This window comes from Barbus barbus, assembly GCF_936440315.1.
Source record: "Barbus barbus genome assembly, chromosome: 46".
Taxonomy (NCBI): domain Eukaryota; kingdom Metazoa; phylum Chordata; class Actinopteri; order Cypriniformes; family Cyprinidae; genus Barbus; species Barbus barbus.
In genome coordinates, this window is record NC_136724.1 from 15,986,098 (window position 1) to 16,008,994 (window position 22,897).

General features: G+C 37.9%; 2 protein-coding genes across 3 annotated transcripts; one reads left to right on the forward strand and one right to left on the reverse strand.

Annotated features, from left to right (window-relative positions):
- Positions 1–636: 636 nt before the first annotated feature.
- Positions 637–8,333, reverse strand: LOC306864675 (uncharacterized protein). Its single transcript, XM_079408830.1, has 5 exons — positions 8,042–8,333; positions 7,026–7,165; positions 6,692–6,863; positions 5,480–5,525; positions 637–5,054 (listed from the first exon to the last, which is right to left on the reverse strand). The coding sequence occupies exons 1-5, from the start codon at positions 8,155–8,157 to the stop codon at positions 744–746; spliced, it is 4,785 nt and encodes a 1,594-aa protein (XP_079264956.1). The 5' UTR covers positions 8,158–8,333; the 3' UTR covers positions 637–743.
- Positions 8,334–15,912: 7,579 nt separating this feature from the next.
- Positions 15,913–22,897, forward strand: LOC306864760 (chondrolectin-like). 2 transcript variants are annotated; one of them, XR_013783809.1, is made up of 8 exons: positions 15,913–16,226; positions 17,812–18,154; positions 18,241–18,398; positions 18,514–18,564; positions 18,647–18,733; positions 19,898–19,994; positions 21,837–22,500; positions 22,553–22,897. XR_013783809.1 is itself a non-coding variant. In XM_079408975.1 (7 exons), the coding sequence occupies exons 1-7, from the start codon at positions 16,151–16,153 to the stop codon at positions 21,919–21,921; spliced, it is 897 nt and encodes a 298-aa protein (XP_079265101.1). In that variant the 5' UTR covers positions 15,927–16,150; the 3' UTR covers positions 21,922–22,897. The 2 variants fall into 2 exon arrangements, 1 of the variants encoding a protein (XP_079265101.1); XM_079408975.1 differs by having other exon boundaries at positions 15,927–16,226; positions 21,837–22,897.

Below are 22,897 nucleotides of genomic sequence, written 5' to 3' on the forward strand. Positions count from 1 at the left end.
GAGGATCAGCCAGTTTTCAATAACACTTTCATACTTTTAACAATAATATCAAACGGATAGCAGACATCTATCATCTTCTTTACAGACTTAGCCATAATTAATGTAGAATCATCAGTGTTGCGGGCACCAATATAACATTTTTCTCTTTTCTATTCTATATTTTTTCTGTTAAAGGAGCAGCATTGAAAAAAAAATCAAATACATTTGTTAAACATAGTTGGGGTTCAGTTTCTTGGTTGGCAGCTTCTGATTATATAGAATGTCTGTCAGGAAAATCCTGTATTGTGACTGATATGCTGTGCTTTCAAATGCCACAGTGAATGAAACAGCCAATAACTTACAGGAGGCAAGCCTCAATAAAAAGAACGACGTGAGAATTCAGCATTTCAAAGCCTCAAGAGCCAGAATATATATATATATATATATATATAAAACAGTGCATTGTACTGTATTGTAAATACATTCATAATGAAATCAAACATTGTTATCCTCAAGCACTAAAGTATTCAAAAACCCATTATATTTCATTTAACAAGACATATGAAATCAACATGGTCTTATAGTTCTGATATAATTATAATTCCCTCTATTCATATACAATCTGGATTTCTAGTTGTTTTTACAATTTAGATTGGTTTGACAGAGGCCTAACTTTGCTGCAGCTTTGTCATAGAAGAGCCTATGCATAGAACCCCCCCAGTATATGTAACATGATGGAATTAAACAACACATCATTCTCTCCTCTAAAGTTCTGTTTCTACAGCATCAGCATTATCAAGATAGTATTCATCATCAGTTGTGGTATCAGAATCAGACTCCTCAAAAACAGTCATGTTGGTGGTGTAGCTCCTTGATGACAGGATTCCACGAGGAGGAGACAGATTTTCTGGAGTTGTCCATATGGGGGAAGACACAGAAGGAGCCTGGGATATCCGACGAGGTGAAGAGGACATAGTTGGTGATGGAGGTGGGGTTGGGTCTGCATCATCATGATCAAGATCAAGATCATCTGTATATCCAGATTGAGACTGTTTACCAGTGATAGATTTGGCATCATAGATTGGGGAATGGCTACTACTCATTTCAGAGTCAACTACTGTATAATTCCTCTTCGGCACAAAGTCATCCAAACTTGAGAGGTCGCCGATGCTGCTTGTTGAGATTCTTCCAGGACCTGATGGGCGGCTTGAAACCACACTGCTTACTGAGAAAGATCGTCCACTGTGTAGACCATACTTTAAATCAGCACATGATGAGGACAAGCGAGACCTCACAAGGTTTTGCTGCACAGGACTCTTGGTGGCGCTCTGAGGAGAGAGGTCATCAGACTCACAAAGTGAATTTGTTTTTTTGCTCAATGGACTATAAAACACATGGTTATTCTGAATGTCTTCTGAATCAACATCAAACAAATAAAAGGGCGATGGGGGACCGACAGAAGATTTTCTGTAATGTGGCAAGGTGGCAGAACGATTCATACTTTGGGCCTTTTGCCTCTGTGGACTAAAGCTTCTACCATAAGATATTCCAGTTTCATCGCTATGCCTCTTTTGCTGATCAACATTTAATTTATTCTCAGATGATTTATTTAACGTTAAGGGTGACAAGGACTCAAAAGAGGCTTTATTGGTGGTCAAAGATGAGTTGGGGTCCTCCCATGTGCACCCAGAACCCTTTTGTTCAGTTGTAGATCTGTTGTGCCAGTCCATATTTAAAGTATTCTCAGATTCCCTTAATGTAAGTGGTGACAAAGACCCATAAGCAGCAAAAGAGGTTTTATCCGTGGTCAAAGATGAGTTGGGGTCCTCCCATGTGCACTCAGAACCCTTTTGTTCAGTTGTAGATCTATTTTGCCAATCCATATGTAAAGTATTCTCAGATTTCTTTAATGTAAGTGGCGACAAGGACCCAAAAGAGGCAAAAGATGCTTTATCGGTGGTCAAGGACGAGTTGGGGGCCTCCCGTGTGCACCCATAATAATTTATTTCAGCCTTAGACTTATTTTGCCCACCCATACTTAATGCATTCTCAGATTTCTTTAATGTTTGTAGTGACAATGAACCTAAAGAGGTTTTATCAGTTGTTAAAGAGGAGTTAGAGGGTACCAGGTGGCTCTCAGAACATGTTTTCTCCTCTGTCTTGGGACTTTCAAAAGTCTCAGTATCTGAGGGCTGTTGAGTGGGACTCTTGTTCTTTTTTGGTAGTGTGTCAAGTGAGCTGTCTGAACGTTTGACACCAAATGTCAGTTTCAAACGATTTAACACCTGGTCAATCCTGCTGTTCGTTCTAAACACTGGCAAATGCCTTTTGGTTTTTAAATACTGGGGACTAACATCCTCTTTGTCTGTCAAAGAAGCTGAAGAAAAGACAGTTTCTTTGTCTTTCTTAACTCTTGAACTAAAGAGACCTTTTTTTGAATTGGAACTTTGCATTTCCTGCAATTTCTCATGCATATGCACAGCAGGAATCTCTTTCTCAGCTGTCAGTGGAGTCTCACTTTCTACTTTGAGCTCATCAGTTAATAAATACTTCCCTTTCTCACTCAGCCTGTGCTTGGGGAATGCATTACACTCATCAAGCTGAAGTTCCATCAGGCCACCATGCTCCTGATGAAAGAAGTTGTTAGAGCCTGTGTTGGGCTGCCTTGGGTGTGGGCTTATATTAGCGCTTTGGCTTTCCATGACAAAACTTGCATCTGGTGCAACTTGTAAGAGGCATGGCTGGGCAGGTTTGTGATTATCTAGGGCGCTTGTGTAAGCTTGAACTGCTGTCCTCTGTTCCCTGTTAGTAGAAGCTAACTGTTCCTTTGGTCTTCTTATTATGCTTGTGTATGTGGACAGTGAAGAGCTTGGATGACTTTTTATGAAGTCTACAGGAGTGGTTACAATATCATAAGATGTAGATCGGGAATTAGTTTTGGGCACAGGCGGAGAGGGTAGTTCTTGTAAAGTGTTGTTGAGTGTAGGTCGTGAGGAGATGAGGCTAGAATATGGAGATGTACTGAGACGAGGTGCTGATCTTCGTCCAAAATCAGGAGGCAGAGATTGAGCTGGTGCTATATGAGACTCATAAGAGCTTCTTTGTAATGGTTGTACCTGTGGCACAAAAGGGTTGAAGTCAAATGAAAATTTTGAGGGAAGTGTTTTACGGTCACACTGCAGTGTTACGCCTCTCTCTTGTTTAGGAGGTGATGTTTCACCTCTCTGTATGTGGGAAGAAGGGGTGGAAGGGGAAGGGGTGGACACTGCCGGGCTGTACTCCCGTAGGTATGAATAAATGCTCTGTCCTCTTACACTTCTAAGAGGTCTGCTTGGAGAAAGAGGGCTTGAAAGATCCATCGTGCTTTGACTTGACTGAGAATGTTTCTTAGAGTCCAGATATACATTTGTGGGACTTGTTCCATCTACAGAAGAGTCTTTCCTTGGTGAGTAGTTAAGCCTGTCTGTGAAGGTGCTTGTGCCTGAAGAACTGCTGGTTATTATATTGTGTGTGCTTTGTGATTTTAATTTTTGGGCATTAAAGCCAGATTGTTGAACATTACAATTTGTTGAATCTTTGGGAGAAATTGTGCTTTCTGGAGTTACTTGTTGTTTGGTCATATTGGAGTTTTGCAGGTTGGTGTTGCTGGCAGTATTTTGTTGCACTGCATCGAAGTCCTCTGTACTGGAATATTCCCTCAAAAGAACTGAATAAGAACGTTGTTGGGCTCTGAGAACCCCAAGTTGGCTGGTTTTGGTTGTGGAGTGTGGGAAATGTTCCTCCTCTGCTTTGGCAACAGAAGCTTCTAGTCTCTTTGAAATTTCTGTCTCTGGTTTGTTTAGAAACAGTGATGCCCTTAATGGCACTCTACTCCTAATTCTAGGTGAGAAAGGGAACTGACTGACTGTTATTTCCTCTGTTCTTGCAGGAGTGTCTGGGTATTCAGGGATTTGGGCATCAGCAGAGACAGGATGGGCAAATGATGGAGTTTTCAGAACAACTCTGCTAGGCAACGTAAGGGACCTATCAGACCTAGTCATCCGAGTCTCTGATTGTGTGGGCTCAGCACTGGAGTTTTTCAAATTTGACCTCCTCAAGGAAAGAAGTAGGCTGCTTGTTGTTGGCTTAGAGCTCAATGATTTGTAAGACTCATGCTCATCTCCAGTGTTTGATATTCTGTACCCTGAATGGGCCAAATGTGGTACCTGCCGAGTGTCCAGCGATGTGGGAAAAGGGTGCAAATCTGTATTATTGTACATCAAGCCCACAGAGTAGGACTTGGTAAAAGGTCTATTTGGCTGTATTGTAGTTGTAATGTTCGGGGAATTGTTCTCTTTTTGCCAGTCAGGAGAGTTATAGCTGGTTCCTGCAGTCAACTGCATGTCATTGTCATTGGCCAACATGTGTTCAGATGGTCGCCTCTGGGAAGGAAGAAACGGTTGTTGCTGCAGATTCTGGCGAAATAAGGTATATGGGTTCTCATTCTGTCCACAATCTTGGGGTTCATGCTGTACTTCGTTGCCGCCTTGCTTGGGTCTTCGAAGGCGGCCACTCCAAGGTGGAGCAAGAACTGAGGCCAGGGCTGATGACAACATAGCTGATGTAGGATTAATAAAACCAGGTTCTGGCTCAGGGGTATTTTCAGAATGAGGAACAGGTAAAGAGTTTAATGACAAGACCTGGTTTGCAACTTCTGAATGGTGTGCAAAAAACTGGGAATCAGTGCTTGCTTTTAGACCATTGTCCACTTCAAGGGAGGTCAGATAACTGTGGTATTGTGGAGTTGTTGCAGCATTCTCTCCACAGTCGCTGGCTCCAGATTCCTTGTTGAATTCTGTTTGAACCTCACAAACAGGATGAGTAGAATGTCTTTGTGAGTTGTTGTGGACAATTTGTGTTTGTTCATGAAGGCCTATGTTGTATTGTATTCCTGTATTTCGTCCCTGCTTTGTCCCACGTTGATGCAGAGTGGTAAAACGGTCTTCATCAAAGCTTGCTTTTGGGCCATCCCCATTCTTAAATAATTCACCAGTTGATTCGCTACATTGGTCAGTTTGTGAAAGCACATCCCTTAGCTGTCAGAACAAGAAACAAAGCTTTTGATTAGTGCCAAAAATAGTACAAAACACAGGCACTAATTCAAGCACAGTAGCATTTGTACATTTTAGACTACTAAATTGCATTTCAGAGTTGCTTGGGAAAATTGCAAGAAATATTTCTCACGTGTATTTGAACAAATCGCCACTCCCATTCCATAACTGTTTAAACAGACATTTTAACTTCCTGTTTGAGCTTTACATTCCACTGAAAAATACTCTGCATGTCAAAAATGCAAACATGGAGTGGAATGTATTCAAAGGGCAGTACAATAAAGATATTTCATTATATTTAAGATATGATTGATTAGCAAGACATAGATTTTCTCTTTACATCAGTCATTCTCTTACTAAAAAGATAAACAATCCAACTCTTATGTCTGCATCTTAGCTTGAATGCTTACCTCTGTGTGGTGTTGATTAGCTGTGTTCTTGACGGCTTCATGTGTGCTGTAACAGTCAATTTGAGAAAATACTTTTTAATTAGCATATGATTTTTTAAATGAGCAAACATTATAAAAGTACGTAGATAAAAAAAAAGAAATTACTGTTTTTTTATTTTTTCAAAATTCCAGCAAAAGATAAGTTCCCTCAGGCAACAAACAAACAGTGAAAACTATGACGAAAACAAATCTCTTGTCTAATTCAATGTTTCACATACTACTCTTACTCCCTAAATACTTCTAGTTCAATGTCTTTTATACATTCAGCAAGGCAACGCTGGAAAACAAGATCAACGACATTCCATCCTTTCTCTCAGTTTAAGCATTTTAGGAGTAAACGATTCATTGGCCTGACATGAAGGGAGGGGTCCATGGTTTAACTGTTTTAAAATGAGTATAAAGTGTGTCACACACAATAATGTCAGATACACATACCACTTACAAAAAACCCTGTTTAATATCTACTTTGAAAAATGAGAGAGCAATAATGTCATACCTTTTAAACATGATTCTGTAATACTACACAATAAATGTCTATTTACTGTTTTTAAGATCAAGGTGTAAAGAATTTATAAAGGTGTAAGCACTATTTGAAAGCATGAACACACCTAGATACGGTACAGCCAAACAGCAAATCTTTGCCTATACACTTTCACACTGTCATTCACCATCATTAAATCATGACTTATTGCTATATAAGGACTATTACTGCCTGTCATGGGTCAAAAGGGCGTTTGCTGTTCTGGCTAGGACTGTGCAAATGACAAAACACGAAGTGCTATGGCATAATTTACAAGACAAAATATATTATTATGTGCAGTCTGTATTAAGTTGAATTACATTTTCATAAATATTTACTAATAGGAAGAATAACAGTTTTGAAGTGAATGCTACAAATTTTATCATTAACTGAATTTGTTTATTATAGCAGTTGATCCGGTGTTATTATAAAATTGGACTTTAAACTAGAGAAGCAATACTAGAATTTTGATCAATGCTATAAACTGATAATTTTTTTTCATGTTATAACCGATAACTGGTAAATGGCTGATTCTATACAATTTTGTTAAAAACAAAAGAGAAGACTAAACTTTTTGAAGCACTGAAGCATGACCCCCCCAACAGCAGTGTGACAAGGTAAAAAAAGAAAAAAAAAAGAAAAATCAAACTCACAGGTAAGTTGTAGCTTGCAGTATTTTTTCCTCTGATGTGTCTTTTTTGTTTCTTCTGTTGGGAAGACTGATAGAGATGGTGGAAGTGAATCTGGCAGATTTCCTTTGCTCCTCAGATGTCCTATTGAGGTCTTCCTTAGATCTGAGAAGTATTATTTGCCTGATCTGCAAATCTGATCAGTTGAGTGTCACACACACACACACACACACACACACACACACGCTTTATATTACATTAAATGCATGTCATAAAAATGAATTTATGATAAGCTGTTATGACCCAAAGTTTGTGTCTGAAAACAAATGTATCTGATAATCCAGTCATACAAACTCACCTCTGCTGCTTTTCTGCTGACCTGTTAACTGCAACAATGGTGAAGAAGCAGTAGTTCTAGTTTCTAAATCTTTCTTGTTGTGGATGTGTTGAGCCAATGGTCCATGATGTTTCTTCTCATGTTCACTTGCATTCTGAAAACTAATCAAGATTCAGCATTACAATACTGCTACAATACAGTCTACAGAGAGCTGGAGTGTCAACAGACACCACATGTCTGCAGTTACTTAGTAAAAACTAAGGTTCACAAAAGGTTCACTCCCTTCAGAAAAATTCTTCATAGGAACACCCATTAATGTTTTCTTAATATATCGACACATGGCAGTGAGAGTGAAATTTCACTTGATTACAGTAGTTGCCAAGTAGACAGAAAAGACTTTCTTGTATTTCTCCTAATAATGCTGAACATTAATTTGAATTAATAGCAATATTTACCATTTGTTAAAATTATTATATAAAAAATGAGACAATGTGGGTGTAACAAATTGCATAAGCGCTAAAGTATTACCATAAACATGGTGAGACATGTTGAGATAACATTCAGCAAAAGATTAACACCAGAGACACCTCATTAGATATTGTGGAGGTGTGTTTAAAATCATCAGAAACAATTAAACTGAGATGTAGTTAAATTGAAGTCTTAAATTGATTATTTAGCTAGGCATTTCTGTGTGTGTGCAAGGCAACAACAGGTATTATATAACTGGGGTGGTGCCAGACAAGAGATCAATGCTTGAATCAATGTTCAATCCATTGGCATCTTGTTAGAATCCTTTGACTGTAAAATAATTTGTAACTGTTGAAAAACTACACTGGATACATCTTTAAGCAAACTAATTTTACGCAAGCTCTTCTAATTACGTAAGAACTTCAACCTGTCCGCTTAAAGCTACAGACTTCCATAATGTTGTCTGCGGAGGTTGATGAGGGTCAGTTTAAGAGCCAGAGAAAAGTAGGAAAAGCAGTAATTGTGTGAGAGAAGATGAGTAAGAAAACTTCAGAAACTTTGTAGCCTACCGTGATTTATCAGTTTGTGTGTACAATCCCTCCTGATCTGAGACGACGCAAGTCACGCTGGCTTTCACTCCGCTTTGACAACTCGACTGCTGCAACTTCATTTCATGTGTTGACATTATAGGCTGAATGTGTGTGGCTCATCTAGTTTACCTCCCTTTATACCCTCCGGGCATCAGCTGTACCCTTAAGTACCCTCACAGGCGTCACGACTGTAACGTTACATTCCCAAAAATCGCTCGCGGTGAGGCAGACCCACACCAACAACCGTAAGACCCGACGCCACCCTTCATATGTTTCTTTCCCACCGAGGCGTGTTATCGGGGGCAGAGCCACGGAAGTGCGGAGTGGGCTTGTGTTTTAGCAACAAACCGTACTTTGAATTGTCAAGTTTATGGGACCTAGACAGCGATAAGACACCTTGACATAATTGGAAATGGATTAATTTCCTGCATCGTGTCACGTGTTATATTTCGGATTTTGTACTTCCACTCAAGAGACCAAAGGAGTTTCGTTAGATATATGCATATATCTATTTAAAAAACTTATCTATGATGGCAGATAACCAAAGGATAAACAAGCGATAACTGAACAATAGTAAGCTACGTGTGTTTTTCCATGAATATCCGACAGGTGGGGTCATAAACAATAGTGCATGTCATTTCCGCGAATCGATTCTTTAGAACAATTCGTTTTAAAGAACCGGTTAAAATGATTCAGTGATTCCTTTACGTCATAACAGAACAGCGTCAGCATGTGGTCACTGCTGGCATTTCGGCGTGGCAAATATTTTTTGTGCTGCAAATAATAATTTGACACTTATACTGACCTATGGCATCCTGTGACATGACATTCATCTGAATTTACATCATTTCATGAATGTGACTGTTGTGGTTATCCGTCATACTGGCATCAGCTGGCTGCATGTGGCTTATTTAAATGACTCTGACTTAGACCTTAGTCCTGATATTTACCTGCTTTAACTGCATATAGCCCACCGTGCAGTTTCCCTAAAGCCACCGGGATGGTGTTGGCTCCGGGGCTTGGGCCCGAGATCGCTGCTTGCAGCTATATGCTCTCAAACATTATAATAAAGCCATGTGTGCACACATATAGCTATTACTTTTTTATTAATAATGGTTGATTGGTTTCTACTTCATTCAGTTTGTTGCATTTATGATTCATCCAAGTCAGAACCTAAATGGCATAATTTGCATTTAAACATTAACCTTATATGCATTTACACCACTGGACTTTATTCATTTTAATCAGACTATCTTGTGTGTTAATAAAACTTTCTCAGGTCTTAAACTTGTAGGATATTTAACTTTTGGCCCTATCAGCGATCAGGTTCCGTCCAAATAACCTAAAGGCCTGGTTTCACAGACAGGGCTTAGAATAAGGACTAGGCCATAGTTAAATTAGGACATTTAAGTATTTTTTATAAACGTGCCTTAGCAAAAACACATTGTTGGTGTCCACCTTGAGACAAAACAAAGGCATTGATATATTTTAAGATCAGTGCCCGTTTCTTTCAGTCGAAACAGCTCAGATTTACATTTTAGTCTGGGACTTGGCATTAAGCTTTGTTTTTGAAACTGGGGAAAAGTGTAATCTGCTTGGCTTATTATTGCGAATGGTAATAATGATCAGTGAATGAGTTGACTAGCGAACTGCTCGGACCAATTCAGTCTGATTCGTGAGCTGACTTGCAAATGAGAACCAGTTTAAATGAGTAATGGAAAAAAGATCTGACTTAAAAGAACCATTCACCCATGAATTGGACGGAGCACATAAATAACAGTCATGTAAACAAATGTGTCTGCATCTGGGATCCAATCAAACCTCTTATTAAACATTTTGAGGGTAAAATAATAATAAAAATGCTCCTGAATATTCTTAGCATTAATAAGACTGGAAATTGCAGTAAAACAACAAAATAATTGTACATTTCCCTTAATCGCTCTGTCAAAGTGCAACTGAGGTTTACTGAGAAGCAAAATATTGAATAAGTGCTGAATAAAATGGAAGGGAAAATCAATTCTAATCAAAAAATTTTTCTTGTCCATAATCAAGAGGGATTGTTGGTCAAGCATTCTGTTTATTCTGCGAGGATTAATAGGCCCAGAGCCGGATTCCTAATTATTTTATGTAGAAATACTAGAGGTCATCAATTAGACTCATTAGCCCCACTGGCTTAAGGCCTTGCTATGCAGATGCACATACATAATATTGACTTATAAAATATAAGTGATGAACCACTCTATTGTGTAGGCAGGGGGGACTGTGTTCTATAAAGATGCGATGTTTGTTTCAGGCAAAACATCCAGCCACCGCAATTATAAATCTTGTCATGGAGTGATGCTTATCTCGATCCGTTATAGCAATGTAATTTAAATCTGTAATAAAATCTAAACAGTTTTAATTAACTCTGGTGATTAAAACAGAAACCAATATAGTGCAAAACATGTATGATAAATTCATCTTTAGCTTAATGTCTCAGGTTTTTGGCACAAGCTCAGTTTGATCATGGTGCTGGTTGTAGTAGTCCGTCAGATGCAGGGAGTTACATATTTCATGGATGGCTTGTCATCTGCTGTATAAATCAGCCGACAGCGCTGGAAAATGCATTATCTCCTGGAGAGATTATGACAAGGCCAATTCATAACTGTGAATTGATTTTCTTAAATGCTGGCTGCAATATGGCAGTGTATTCAGAGCATGTATTGTGGTGGTTAGCATAATCGAGGGTTTAGGTTCCTAAAATAGTAATCACAAAATATAATCAGCAAATCAGAAAGGCCTCAGTATATTGAATAGAACACATTTTGTTCCAGGTAATGAGTCAGTGCTTAACAAAATGGCCTCACACAATATCACTAAAGGCGTATATTAATTATATATTTTAATACAATATTATTATTAGAGGCGGTGGATGAGGAGGTATATCACTAACCAGATAGTTATAATGGTTGTGGCATAGTTTGTAAAATCACAGCAGAAATAACCTTCATCGTGGCACCAGAAAAATATTCTTAAACGGTATTAAAGAAATAGTTCACCCAAACGTTGAAGAGTTTGTTTGTTCATTGGAGAAATTTAGCATTACATCACTTTCTCACCAATGGATCCGACTTGATTGGGAACGGCAGGTGCAGGTGATCAAAAGTCAGGTGAGTGCGATCTGGTGTAAGTGGTGGCTGATGACTGCTTGATTTCTCTGACATTCAACTTACTTCATCTGATATTTGTTGTGCAGAGTAACCATCTGCATGTTTCATGAACATTATGAAATGAAATAATGTTTTGGAGGCAAAAAAGGTCAATATTTTCAGATCTGTCAGGTGTTCTAACAATTTTGGCCACCACTATGGTTCAGAATAACATTTATTTAGCCAGATATTGCCATGACTAATTAAAATATGGTCCATAAAGGGCATAAATTAGACGCTACAGTAAATAAAGTTGCCTTATGTATAGCTAAACTGCATCTAGCTGTAGTTAATGCAGTTCCTCTGCGGCCTCATATCTACAGATGACCAAAGCTTGTCTTTAAGATGCCTTGAGCTCATTAAGCACCAAGAACATCTTTACTAATTGACAAGACAATCGTTTAATTAAAAACCAACAGCCCTGTCATTCTGCCCGGCTGAGAGGACATTTGAGCAGGATGCTTGTGACTGGTGAGTGGTGACTCAGAGGTTAACTGTGGCAGCAGCCTGGCAGCTGTATTGACTTCTAGGTAATTATACTTAAGTGGTGACTAGAGGAGGCAAATGGCAGTAACAGATTATCTGTTTTGAGGGGATGCATTCTTAGAATCAATAAGAGTCCATTTGTGGAAATAGGGCAATTTAGGGGAAAATGCACCCCCTGTTCTTGGTCCTAACAGAAGTCATTTGCCCCTGCTGCCATACTGTAGGTCTTTAATTTTTTTCCCCAAAATCATAGTTAAATTAGGAAATAAAACAGAGGGATAAATAGAGAAAACAGTAGACATCAACAGCCTCTCTAAAAAGCAGTTTTACCTTTGCGACTAAAAAGAAGATTTGTTTTCCTGTGTCTGAAAACAACATATTAAAAATGAGGACGAGAAATGATTTTAACAGGACATAGACTACCATTCAAAATGTTTGGGTCAGTAATTTTTTAAAATCATAAAGTTGACCAAAAGTGACAGCAAAAACATTTATAATGTTACAAAAGATTTCTAAAATATTTGCTGTTCTTTTGAACTTTCTATTCATTGACGAATCAATGTATCAAAGTTTCCACAAAAATGTTATGAACAGCTGTTTCTTGAGCACCAAATCTGCATATTAGAATAATTTCTGAAGAATAATGTGACACTAAAGACTGGAGTAATGGCTGTTGAAAATGCAGCTTTGCCATCACAGAAATAAATTACATTTTAAAATATAATAGAATACAGTTATATAAAATGCTAATAATATATCACAATATGCAGCAAATATGCACAAAAATGCAGCCTTGGTTAGCATAAAAAAATTTTATTTCAAAAACAAAAAATCTTTTACAAAAAGTTTTGAACGCTAGTGTATGAACATTTTAACTGCTATTGCACTGCTATTTTTTTTTTTATGTGTTAGCCTACAGACATACTGCCCTTCCGGCTCATCCAGTAATTACTGATTACATTAATTCTGGTACAAGCATCCAGTCACCAGCTGATGTCAGCCCAAAGAGCCAATGCCTGTTGGGGAAGTCAATGACCTCTCTAAGTGATGAGAGGGAGCAGAATGAGATTGCAACTCGGTCCATTTGGGTCTCAGAGGGGTCGTAAATAGATTTGCTTGTTAAAGAAGTACTTTTCCCTGGCTGATTTTACCGCACTTACACTTTCCTCAAGCCCTTCCTACTCTGGTTCTTTCCTCAATTTGCACACAAACACCCTATAAGATGGAGGAACAGAAACAATTTCTTGTGACGGATGGGAAAGACTCCTCTCAAATGTAGCCGACACTCGGCTTGCCCGATTTACAAGGCCAAATCACTTAGACTAACTCTTACAATTAATTGCAATTACATCTATTGCGACTCGACCAACCAGACTCTCCCTAGGAGACAGCCATTAATTGGCTTGTGCAGCGGTATGGACCACTGATCAATCCCAATCAACCCATGTGAAATGTTCATAATAGAGCACTAATACTTATGCAAGCCTAGCCAAACTCACACTTACAATATCTCAGAAGTGAATTATAGCAAAAGATGATACGGGTCAATTATAAGTTGGGTTGGATATATGAGTTATTGGAGATGGAAGTATATGCGTATAGATTTGAACACAGAGACTCTTAAATGGATCCCAGTCACTCCCTCTCTTTAATGTTCCCTTAATCTCACATTGCCAAACCGTAGGCTTTAATCCAATCAGCAAAGAGCTTGTTCTCATTTACCCAGAAGGCTTGAGGGGCTCAACATACATCTGTGGTAGGGTGAGCCATGACGGGATGGTGTCTTTCACCCTATACATGTCATTTTTCACAGCTTGAGTTTTCCCTCTTGCCCTCTTTAGAGACCTCCATTCGAAGGAAAGATGATGAAATAAGTCAATACCAGCTATCAATGGATTTTTCTGTTTTAAGACACTAAAGCAATCTACATTTTATGGTTGTGCAGAAATAATCCACTCATAGGATTAATTCAATTAAAATCAAGCTTATTTTTAGGTGCAGTAATGCTCAGTGGAACCAAATGCGCTCTGAGATTTAATAGCCCATTGACACGTCGTTTTCAACTAGCTTGTGCTCTTGACAATAAGAGTACATGCTAATAAGAAAATGTTAATTGGGTCAAAGTTCATAGGTCAGGTCATCCTAAAGTGGCACAAATGAACAGTACAAGTGTTCTATTGAAACATTCGGCTGCTAGTCAGATTTCCAATAGAGTTCCAACTCAGCATCATCTTAAAATTGTATCAGCATCTCAGGCTGGCGTCTCAGAGTGGTAAAAGTGTCACAAAAAATGTGAATACATTTAAAGCCAATCTCTTAAAAAGGGTCGCAGCATCTGTTGACACAAAGCAATAACATTAGATCCCTTTGGATCCACCTCTTTTCACAGGAAAGCACAGTTCAATCCTTTAATGTGAACCATGCATGCCCTAAACCTGATGCTGATGATTACTTCTGGGCAATTAAGCACACTGATAGAATGAACTCAGTGTGACTTGGATACTTGATCTGAAAAGAAGACAAGACTGAGAGGGGGAGAAACCGTGAGCAGCAGATGATGAGAGCGGAGAGTTATGTGATGTTCTGGCTGAGCTTGCAGACTGGGCCCATTGTCCGGGCTTGCAAAATCAGCACTACCCCATTCCTCTGGCCCAGTTAAGACTTTCTTTCTGCAAGAAAGCTGGCCGGTAGTGCACTCAGCTTCCTCGTTTTTCGTGATTGCCTGACATTTCTTTTCTCTTCTCTGCTGCCGGTGCTTCCTGCCAGATCTCCTCAATACCTCCGCTGACAAGGGTCCTAGTAATAACGCAGCTGCCTTTTTATTGATAATGTGTCACAGAATATCTTGGTGTCGTTATCGAATACTCAAGGAGCAGAATGGCATTTTCAGTGGGAAATAAGTAATCGATAGGGAACAGCAAATTAAGTAATAGCATTTTTGCGTCGATGCATATTACAGCTCAGTTAACAGCCTTCGGATCAGCAAGGCTCCGCACTGCTGGATGAACGGATCAATCCGCACACAGAGCTGACGTCTCGCTTTGACAACATAATTAGTTATCATACAGAGAAACGTGTTTGAGGACAATATGAAAACCTCCCTTGGATATTCAGCTCATGGATCAGAACCATGAAGAGGCGGTCAGGGAAACCATGTGATCCTCTGAGGAAAACAACTTTTTAAAATAAAGAGAAATGAATAACTGAGATGAAGGATGTCAGCTGAGAAGAGATGATTTTGTTAATTGGAGGTCAGAAAGGAAACAGGATACATGTATTCACATAATTTTGCTGTCAATCCCAAATCACTTTGTTTCGTTTCTAAAACGGTAATTGTATTATTTTATGGTACTTTAGATTTAAATAAACTAGAATCCTCAAGTCTGATTGGTCAGTTGAAGCATTCTGTGGTCAAATATTTTTGTATAATTACTTCAAAACTGTTTTGTAATAGTCGTCTCTTGCAGACTTTCTGTTTTCACATAATAAAAAAATCAAATCAGTATTTATGTCTTTATTTATAGCAGTGCAATAAGCAGGATACAATAAGATGGTTATTATCGCAAACTAAACCCCCAAAGGGGTCATTAAGGCTCAATGCAAAGAACATCTAGTGACCTGCTGAACATGCATTATCCTTTACATGAAATGTAATTACCTTCACTTTAAATGTGATATTTTTATGAAAGTTGTTGACCATCCAGACCTACATTAAAATTACATCAGGATCAGTTGAGACACCTGGGTACCTAGAATAATTTTAGTTGAATTTGTTGAAACTACAAACAGAAGAAATTCAATTAAAATGATTTAAAAATAAAAATGTCTCCCGTCTAAAATGTCTAAATACCATGGGTCATAAATGAAACTGATACAAATCCATCTGTTTATACTGCAGCATGTTTGTATTATAGCCTATACTGACAAATTTGACATACAATCTCCAAATCTGTATATCATCAATTGACATAATAATTCGGCTGCGTCTTTCTGGTTCTCTAAACTGGATGCATATTATTCAAGGGTGTTTTCACCTCAACCATTGACCCAATCACGCTTAAATCATTTTATACACTAACTATGTGTTTGTAACCTGCCCCATCATCTAACTACAGAACGCGTGTCGACCCTGAGACGTGTTTCACTTAAAAAGGAGGTGATGAACATCTGCGCCCTGTTCGATTACCTGCAGTACAGCCCAGCCAGCCACGCGCTCGCGAGTGGAGGCGCGTGTCACTCTCTCTCTCTCCAGAATTCAGAGGCGCTTTTCAAAGTGTCAGACCAGCTCGTTGGAAATCATGTCTTTGAACACTATGAAGAAGAGACTCTTCCAATAAACGTTAAAATAGGCGCCTGATTGGAACAAGTCTGTTTGAAGTTCCCTTCATCATCTACTCAAGAGAAACACGCGAGGATGCGCGCGGCAGTCATAATCCTTTGTGCTTTGACTTTACTGGTCTCGTGCAGCCATGGCACGAGAGTTGTGAGTGGTAAGTTTCAGTTTATTTAGTATGATGCTATTTTCATTCATATAATTTATTTCTGAATTTAAACCAGGATAAATGTAAATGATAAATTGATACAGGATAAATGTATCAAAATTCAGTTACTTGTGGTAAAATTGTGCTCGAAGGACAGCTATTAGTCAAGTTTAAAGGGATAGTTCATCCAAAAATATAATTTAATAATCCTCAGATTGTCTCAAACCTGAATGACTTTGTTAGGCTGAAGTTAAGCATAATGACATCCACAGTCACCATCACTTTCACTATAGAACATTTATGTAAAGATGGTGACCAAAACTGCCATTCTCCATAACATAACTTCACAGTCATACATGTTTGGAACAAGGATCAGGATGAGTAAATGATGATATTTTCATTTTGGATGAACTGTGCCTTTAAGTATTATTTTAAACCCACTGTCACACCAGTAGTCTGTGTTAGAATTATTAGTGTGTTTAAAAAAAAAAAAAAGTTATATTTACTGTCAGGAATTTTGATCAAATCTATGCATTTTTTCATCTGTATAAGAAGTTGATTTTCTGTGCAGCAACTTCAAAATTCCATAATTTTTCATAATGCTTTTAAATGTTCATTCTTATTCACTTCTACTACTTTATTTTATAATTAACATAGTTTAAAATCTTACAGATCAGCTCATAGCTTCCTCTTCCCCAGAGATGATTTGTCTTGAAGATCATTCTTGAAGCTTGTCTCCAACCTGTCTTAATAAAGCGATGGGATGAAAAAAACAAAAATAAGAAAAAATGAGAGAGACTGTTAAGCATAAAAATAGGTTTGTCGTACATGTGTGAACTAAAAGGATGCACCAAGGGGAATTGAAATCGGTTGAGCAGATCTTTGAGATGAGATGAGATCAGGGTTTAACAAAGGTGAAAAGAAAGTGGCAGCTTTGAAGAACGGAACTGCTTGAACGTTCCATGCTGGAAGGAATAAAACTGTGCTACACAGACAGGAACTGAGGAAGAAAGCAAAGGAAATTGGTAGAGAAAATGCTGAGTCCAGTTTTCCCCCAGTTAAACCCGGCCCATTACTGGGCTCAGATTGATGATATAGCAGATCTGGACCAGGCAATTATTTAAAGTACCTCCCGGGCAGAGAGCTAATGTTATTATTAGACTTTTAACAGTCTGTGTATTAATCACAGTTCTTTTCGCTGGGGCTATCAGTGTATCTTAAGTGTTTTCTATAATAGAAGTGCTTTGTTTATGATTTAATAATAATTCCATGCACTTTCCCCTCTTAGCTTGCAAGCCTTTAAATGAGCATCCTTTAAACATCCAAATCTCTATCTATCTATCTATCTATCTATCTATCTATCTATCTATCTATCTATCTATCTATCTATCTATCTATCTATCTATCTATCTATCTATCTATCTGTCTGTCTGTCTGTCTGTCTGTCTGTCTGTCTGTCTGTCTGTCTGTCTGTCTGTCTGTCTGTCTGTCTGTCTGTTTGTCTGTCTATCTATCTATCTATCTATCTATCTGGAGCAAATGTTATGCAGAACAAGAAATCACTAAATATACTGTATTAATTTTGTGTCTTCAGGTCAGACAGTGTGTCAGGGCAGTCCCGAGCAGCCGTGCTATAAGATCGCTTACTTCAGGGACGTGTCGAGTCGTGTTGCATTCTGGGAGGCTCAGCATGCGTGTGACATGGATGGCGGTTCGTTGCTGAGCATTGAGAACACTGCAGAGCAGAAGCACATTGAACATCTTCTGCAGGAACTCAGCGTCTCCACAACCGGTGCTTCCAGCGGGTCGGGCATCACAGACGGAGACTTCTGGATCGGGCTGACACGCGTGGAGGATGAGACCGCACAGGAGCCTGGCAGCTTCGCCTCGTGTCCTAACCTGTACAGGTGGACAGATGGAAGTGTCTCACAGTTTAGGTGAGATGTGACTGTTCTGGGGTTTTTTCAAAGCAGAGATTTACCTCAGGTAAACAGTCATTAAAACTAGCACTTCTGTTCTACAGAAACTGGTATGCTGATGAACCATCCTGTGGAGGAGAAGCTTGCGTGGTGATGTATCACCAGCCTACAGCTCTCGCTGGGCCTGGCGGGCTGTATCTTTACCAGTGGAATGATGATAGGTGCAATATGAAGCACAATTTCATCTGCAAGTATGAACCAGGTAGGTGATTTGCATTGTGAACTTTTTTATATGACTGTCAAAAGTGACCTGATTAACTTGAATTCACCCTACTAAATGATTTAGCTTACAATGTTTGTTTTGTTGTTCTGAGCAGAAAGTTACCTGGTAAAAGTGCAGAGCGACACGCCTGGAGGTTCTGATGTTGGTAAGCAGCCAGGTGTCAAATCTGTCATTATTTGACTTGAGTTACAGATGTGTCGACACTAATCTGTTAATGTGCCCTCCAGATCTTTCCTCAGAAGAACAAGAGGAGAAGAGAACATCTCCAGTCGATCAGGATGAGAACCCTCTACTTATAATGCCAGGGCCCTCAAGTAACATTAGATTTTAAATTATTTAAATGAATATTCAGCAAAGTTCAATAAAGTTCAGTTAAGCTCAGCATTTGTGGTATAATGTTGATTACCACAAAAATGTTCAATTTGTTCTTTCTCTCCTTTATTAAAAAAAAAAAAATTGCCTCAGGATAGCATAAAATAGGTGAATGAGCCAGTGTTTCAATTTTAAAATACTTTTAACAATAGAATACTTAAACTATATGTATGTTAGAGGTTAGATTTTAGTGTGACAAAAATGCTTTTCTGTGTAAAGTTACTTCATTGCCATGGGAGCAGAATGCCACACTTAATCATCAAATCAACTATAAAAACGTTTCATTAAACAAATTATTATAACAAGTTTTAACAGAATATTTATTTATAGTTCCATTCATAAGTTTGGGACTGACTTTTAAAAATGACTTTTAGAATGACTTTTAAAAATATATAAATAAATACCTTTTTTATTCAGCAAGGACACATTAAATTGATCAAAAGTTACAATGTGACAAAAGATTTCTATTTAAAATAATTGCTGTTTTTGGACTTTCTAATAATCAAAGAATCATAAAAATACATCACGGTTTCCACAAAATATTGATAATGAAAAACATTCATAAGAAGAAATATTATTTTGTTCTCCAATTTTAATATATATAATGTGACTGAAGACTGGAGCAATGGCTGCTGAAAATTCACTTATTCTATCACAGGAATGAATTACATTTTAAACTAATAAAATGCAAAAAAGTTATGTTAAATTGTAATAATATTTCACAATATTACTATTTTTACTGTATTTGATCAATAAAGACTACCATGGTTAGCATAAGAGACTTCTTTCAAATTCTAAAAAATTACAGATTCCAAACTATTGTGTGTTTGAATTTTTGCAAGTGCATTTATAAGTATAAGCTTTACATTTCTACTTTTAAATCTTCTAAAAAAAAATGTCCCCATTCAGTTCTGTTACCTCACTGTAACCCTTGATTTTTTTGTATTTTTCAGAAAAAAAGGTGAGTGAAAATATTTTTGCAGTAGTCAACATTAAACCACAAATGCTTTCTATTGAGTTTCACTTATATTGAACCCAGAATTCAACTCAAAATAAATGCCTGTATGAGAATGGAAGTCAAAGTGTTTGTTTTTTTTCTTTCCCAGGTATGCTGCTTATCTACGTGATTATACCTACCATCCCTCTCCTCTTGCTGATCCTGGTGGCTTCAGGAACGTGCTGTTTCCAGATGTTGAGCAAGAGGTGAGCCATTAAGATCAAATCACTGTAAACGCTGTCAGACTAATGCTAATGCGCTGTCCTATTATGCACAGTATCATCCAAATACTGCGACACATCAGGAAGTCAGTGTCTCACTAACAGGCTTTGCGTCTTGATTAATCAGGTTTTCAGCTTACTAGCAGAGATCTGACACCATCCTCCGTTTTTCTCTCGAACCCAGAGGTTTTACCGTGATTAATTAGATTCAGCTCTTTATAACTGTGCCTGGCAAAACAGCTCAGCCCAAACTAATCACCATCAACACTGTTATTATAGTGCACATTTGGCATATTTAAAGGGGGGAGGGGTTTGCCTGACACATTACGTCACACTGCATAGGAGACCGAGTCCAACTCGACTTCTATTCCCATCAATATCCCGATCGGTAGGGAACTGCTGAAGCAAGCCGTTCCCGTCCTCTGCTCCCGACCCTCAACATAGAGCATGAAACACAGTTCATCTCCCTTTAACTCTCGGCCTGTGCTTGACAGGACATTATATAGTGGCTTATTTGTGTAATTTATTATGTTTATACGGCTGACGCTCCCACAGAGTGATGTCTTTTTAACATATTTCCGATCACTGTGGCAGACGAGGGGATCCTCAGACAATGCATTTAATCACTGGCAATGACTGAGTGCTCTCTATACGGTAAAAGGCTTTCTGGAGTGAGTTCAAAGCTTTTGGATGAACGTCTCAACTCCTTAACAGATGATGCCTCTTTGTTTTACGATGTTTGCCACTTGTTCTTGTGATTAAATACCATCATAAGACCAGGAGGAGTCACATAACAGCTGCTTTGCTTCGGTTTGCTTATTGTGTATACCTTTAACCCTTGTGCATCATAAAAAAAAAAAAGCTACACATAGGTCCATAGTGTCAAAAAACGGTCATGAAAATTTTAATCTTGAATAAATCTAAACAAGTTGTGTTCCAAATTTGAGGTTGATATTGCAAAAAATTACCTTTCAGTCAAATTTTGTTTGGGCACAGTACTAAATTTTCCCTATTAGATGCCAGCAAAACTCCGCTGGTGCACACAAATATTACAAGCACACACACAATTTTTTTTATGACACATACAAACCACACTCCAATATCCATACCAACACACCCACACAATTATAGCTGCATTATTTATTCAACTGGCTCTATAATATGCAGAAACAGAAAACAGGAATAAAGCGAGTATTTGCTTTACAGACCCTTTATAGACCAAACCTGAAAAAATGGCAAAAAAAAAAAATTATATATTAAATTGAATAGCCTTGCCAACTGAATGAAAGCCTATTAACAAAAAATGCATAATTTTACAGTTAAATGGCATTGCGATTAAAAATTGCCGTTTTAATGGGTTTCAATGGGGACATTTTTGTCCAAAAGTTCCTGAGAGAAAATATTTTTTGTACCTAGTAAAAAACAGATTTATTAAAGGAAATGGGGGTGAAATAGTAAAATTCCAATACAAATACACACCTGTGCCAAAATGTATGCAGCGGCCAATAACACAGGCAAAATGATCAAAAAAACTAAACTGAAAAGGACAAAAATGTTCAAAAGGTCGCACAAGGTTTAAATGTCCGGTCTTCCATGCATTGTGCTATTAAACTTTAGAGACATGGAGATTCACATGGGGAAATCGGCCTGATTCACAATGCCCAGACAAACAATACTTATGTCAGATATTAACAGATTACAATATAACAGTATATATTAGCACATCTACCCATAGAGGGTGCGTGTTAGGGTGCATATTTCATAAAAAAATTAAAATTGTCATCATCAACATTAATTTTATTTAATACATTTTTATTTTCTTAACAGTAAACCACGGACTAAAACGAGCGTTAACCAATCAACTCTCTGGATCTCCAAGACGCCAAAGATAGACAGTGGCATGGAGGTTTAAAGATTCAAGCAGCTCCATTTCTCTGTCATCTATGTTGCTTGATCAGCAATATTCTCGTCTGGTGGTTTAGTGTATGATTTAATAATACTAGCTGCAAGTTACATTCATATCGCATTTCTGTACAAATGTTGTGCTCTCACAAATTTCTTCAAAAGTCTACAAGTTTCCTGCTCACTCCCATGACCTTCTTCTCCATTTCATTTTTCTTGTCAGATAGTCTGACCTGAAGGTACTGAGGGCTGCTTAGTGAGGGCGAATACTAATTGGCACACAGTGAGCAATTAAATTACTGTAATTAAAGCAAGTACAAGTGGGAACCACATAAAAAGAGAAATTAAGAGTTCCTTGTGATAGCGAATATAGTCACACAGTAAAGAAATTAATCACTAAAAGAGCATAAAAAGACGGCCTCGTAGGTTTTTGGAGAATTAGAGTAATGTGTCTCATTCAAGAAATGAGAGGCCTATTTAATCACAAAAATTGCTCATGCATTGCCAATGTATGTGCATACAATTACTAATTTGGTAAAGATTTATTTTGAAACATATGCAATCATTCTTTAAATGACCAGAATCATTGGCTTATATATTGACTGTTTTGCTCTGCACCTTATGAGGATGTTGTCATAAAGAAAAAAGATGAATTCATAAAAATGTACATATTTTTGTATGATGTGACTGCAAAGCTGCCACGGTTATATATGCAGTTTTTTGCATGTGAATATTTTATCATCCCCTTTTACAATACTGCATATAGAAAATATCAATGCTAAAAGTATTAAACTGGTTTGCATCATAGTGATATTGTATCAGATACCAAAATTAATCAGTTAGATGTCTGGTTGTACAGGAATATGTGTTTCTGTGAGCGTGGGTAATATTGTGTGTTCGAATTTAAAATGTGCTGTTAATACTTTTTTATATTTTTGAGACAGGAATTGGACGTGCACAAATGGATTAAAATATTTAATTGCGAA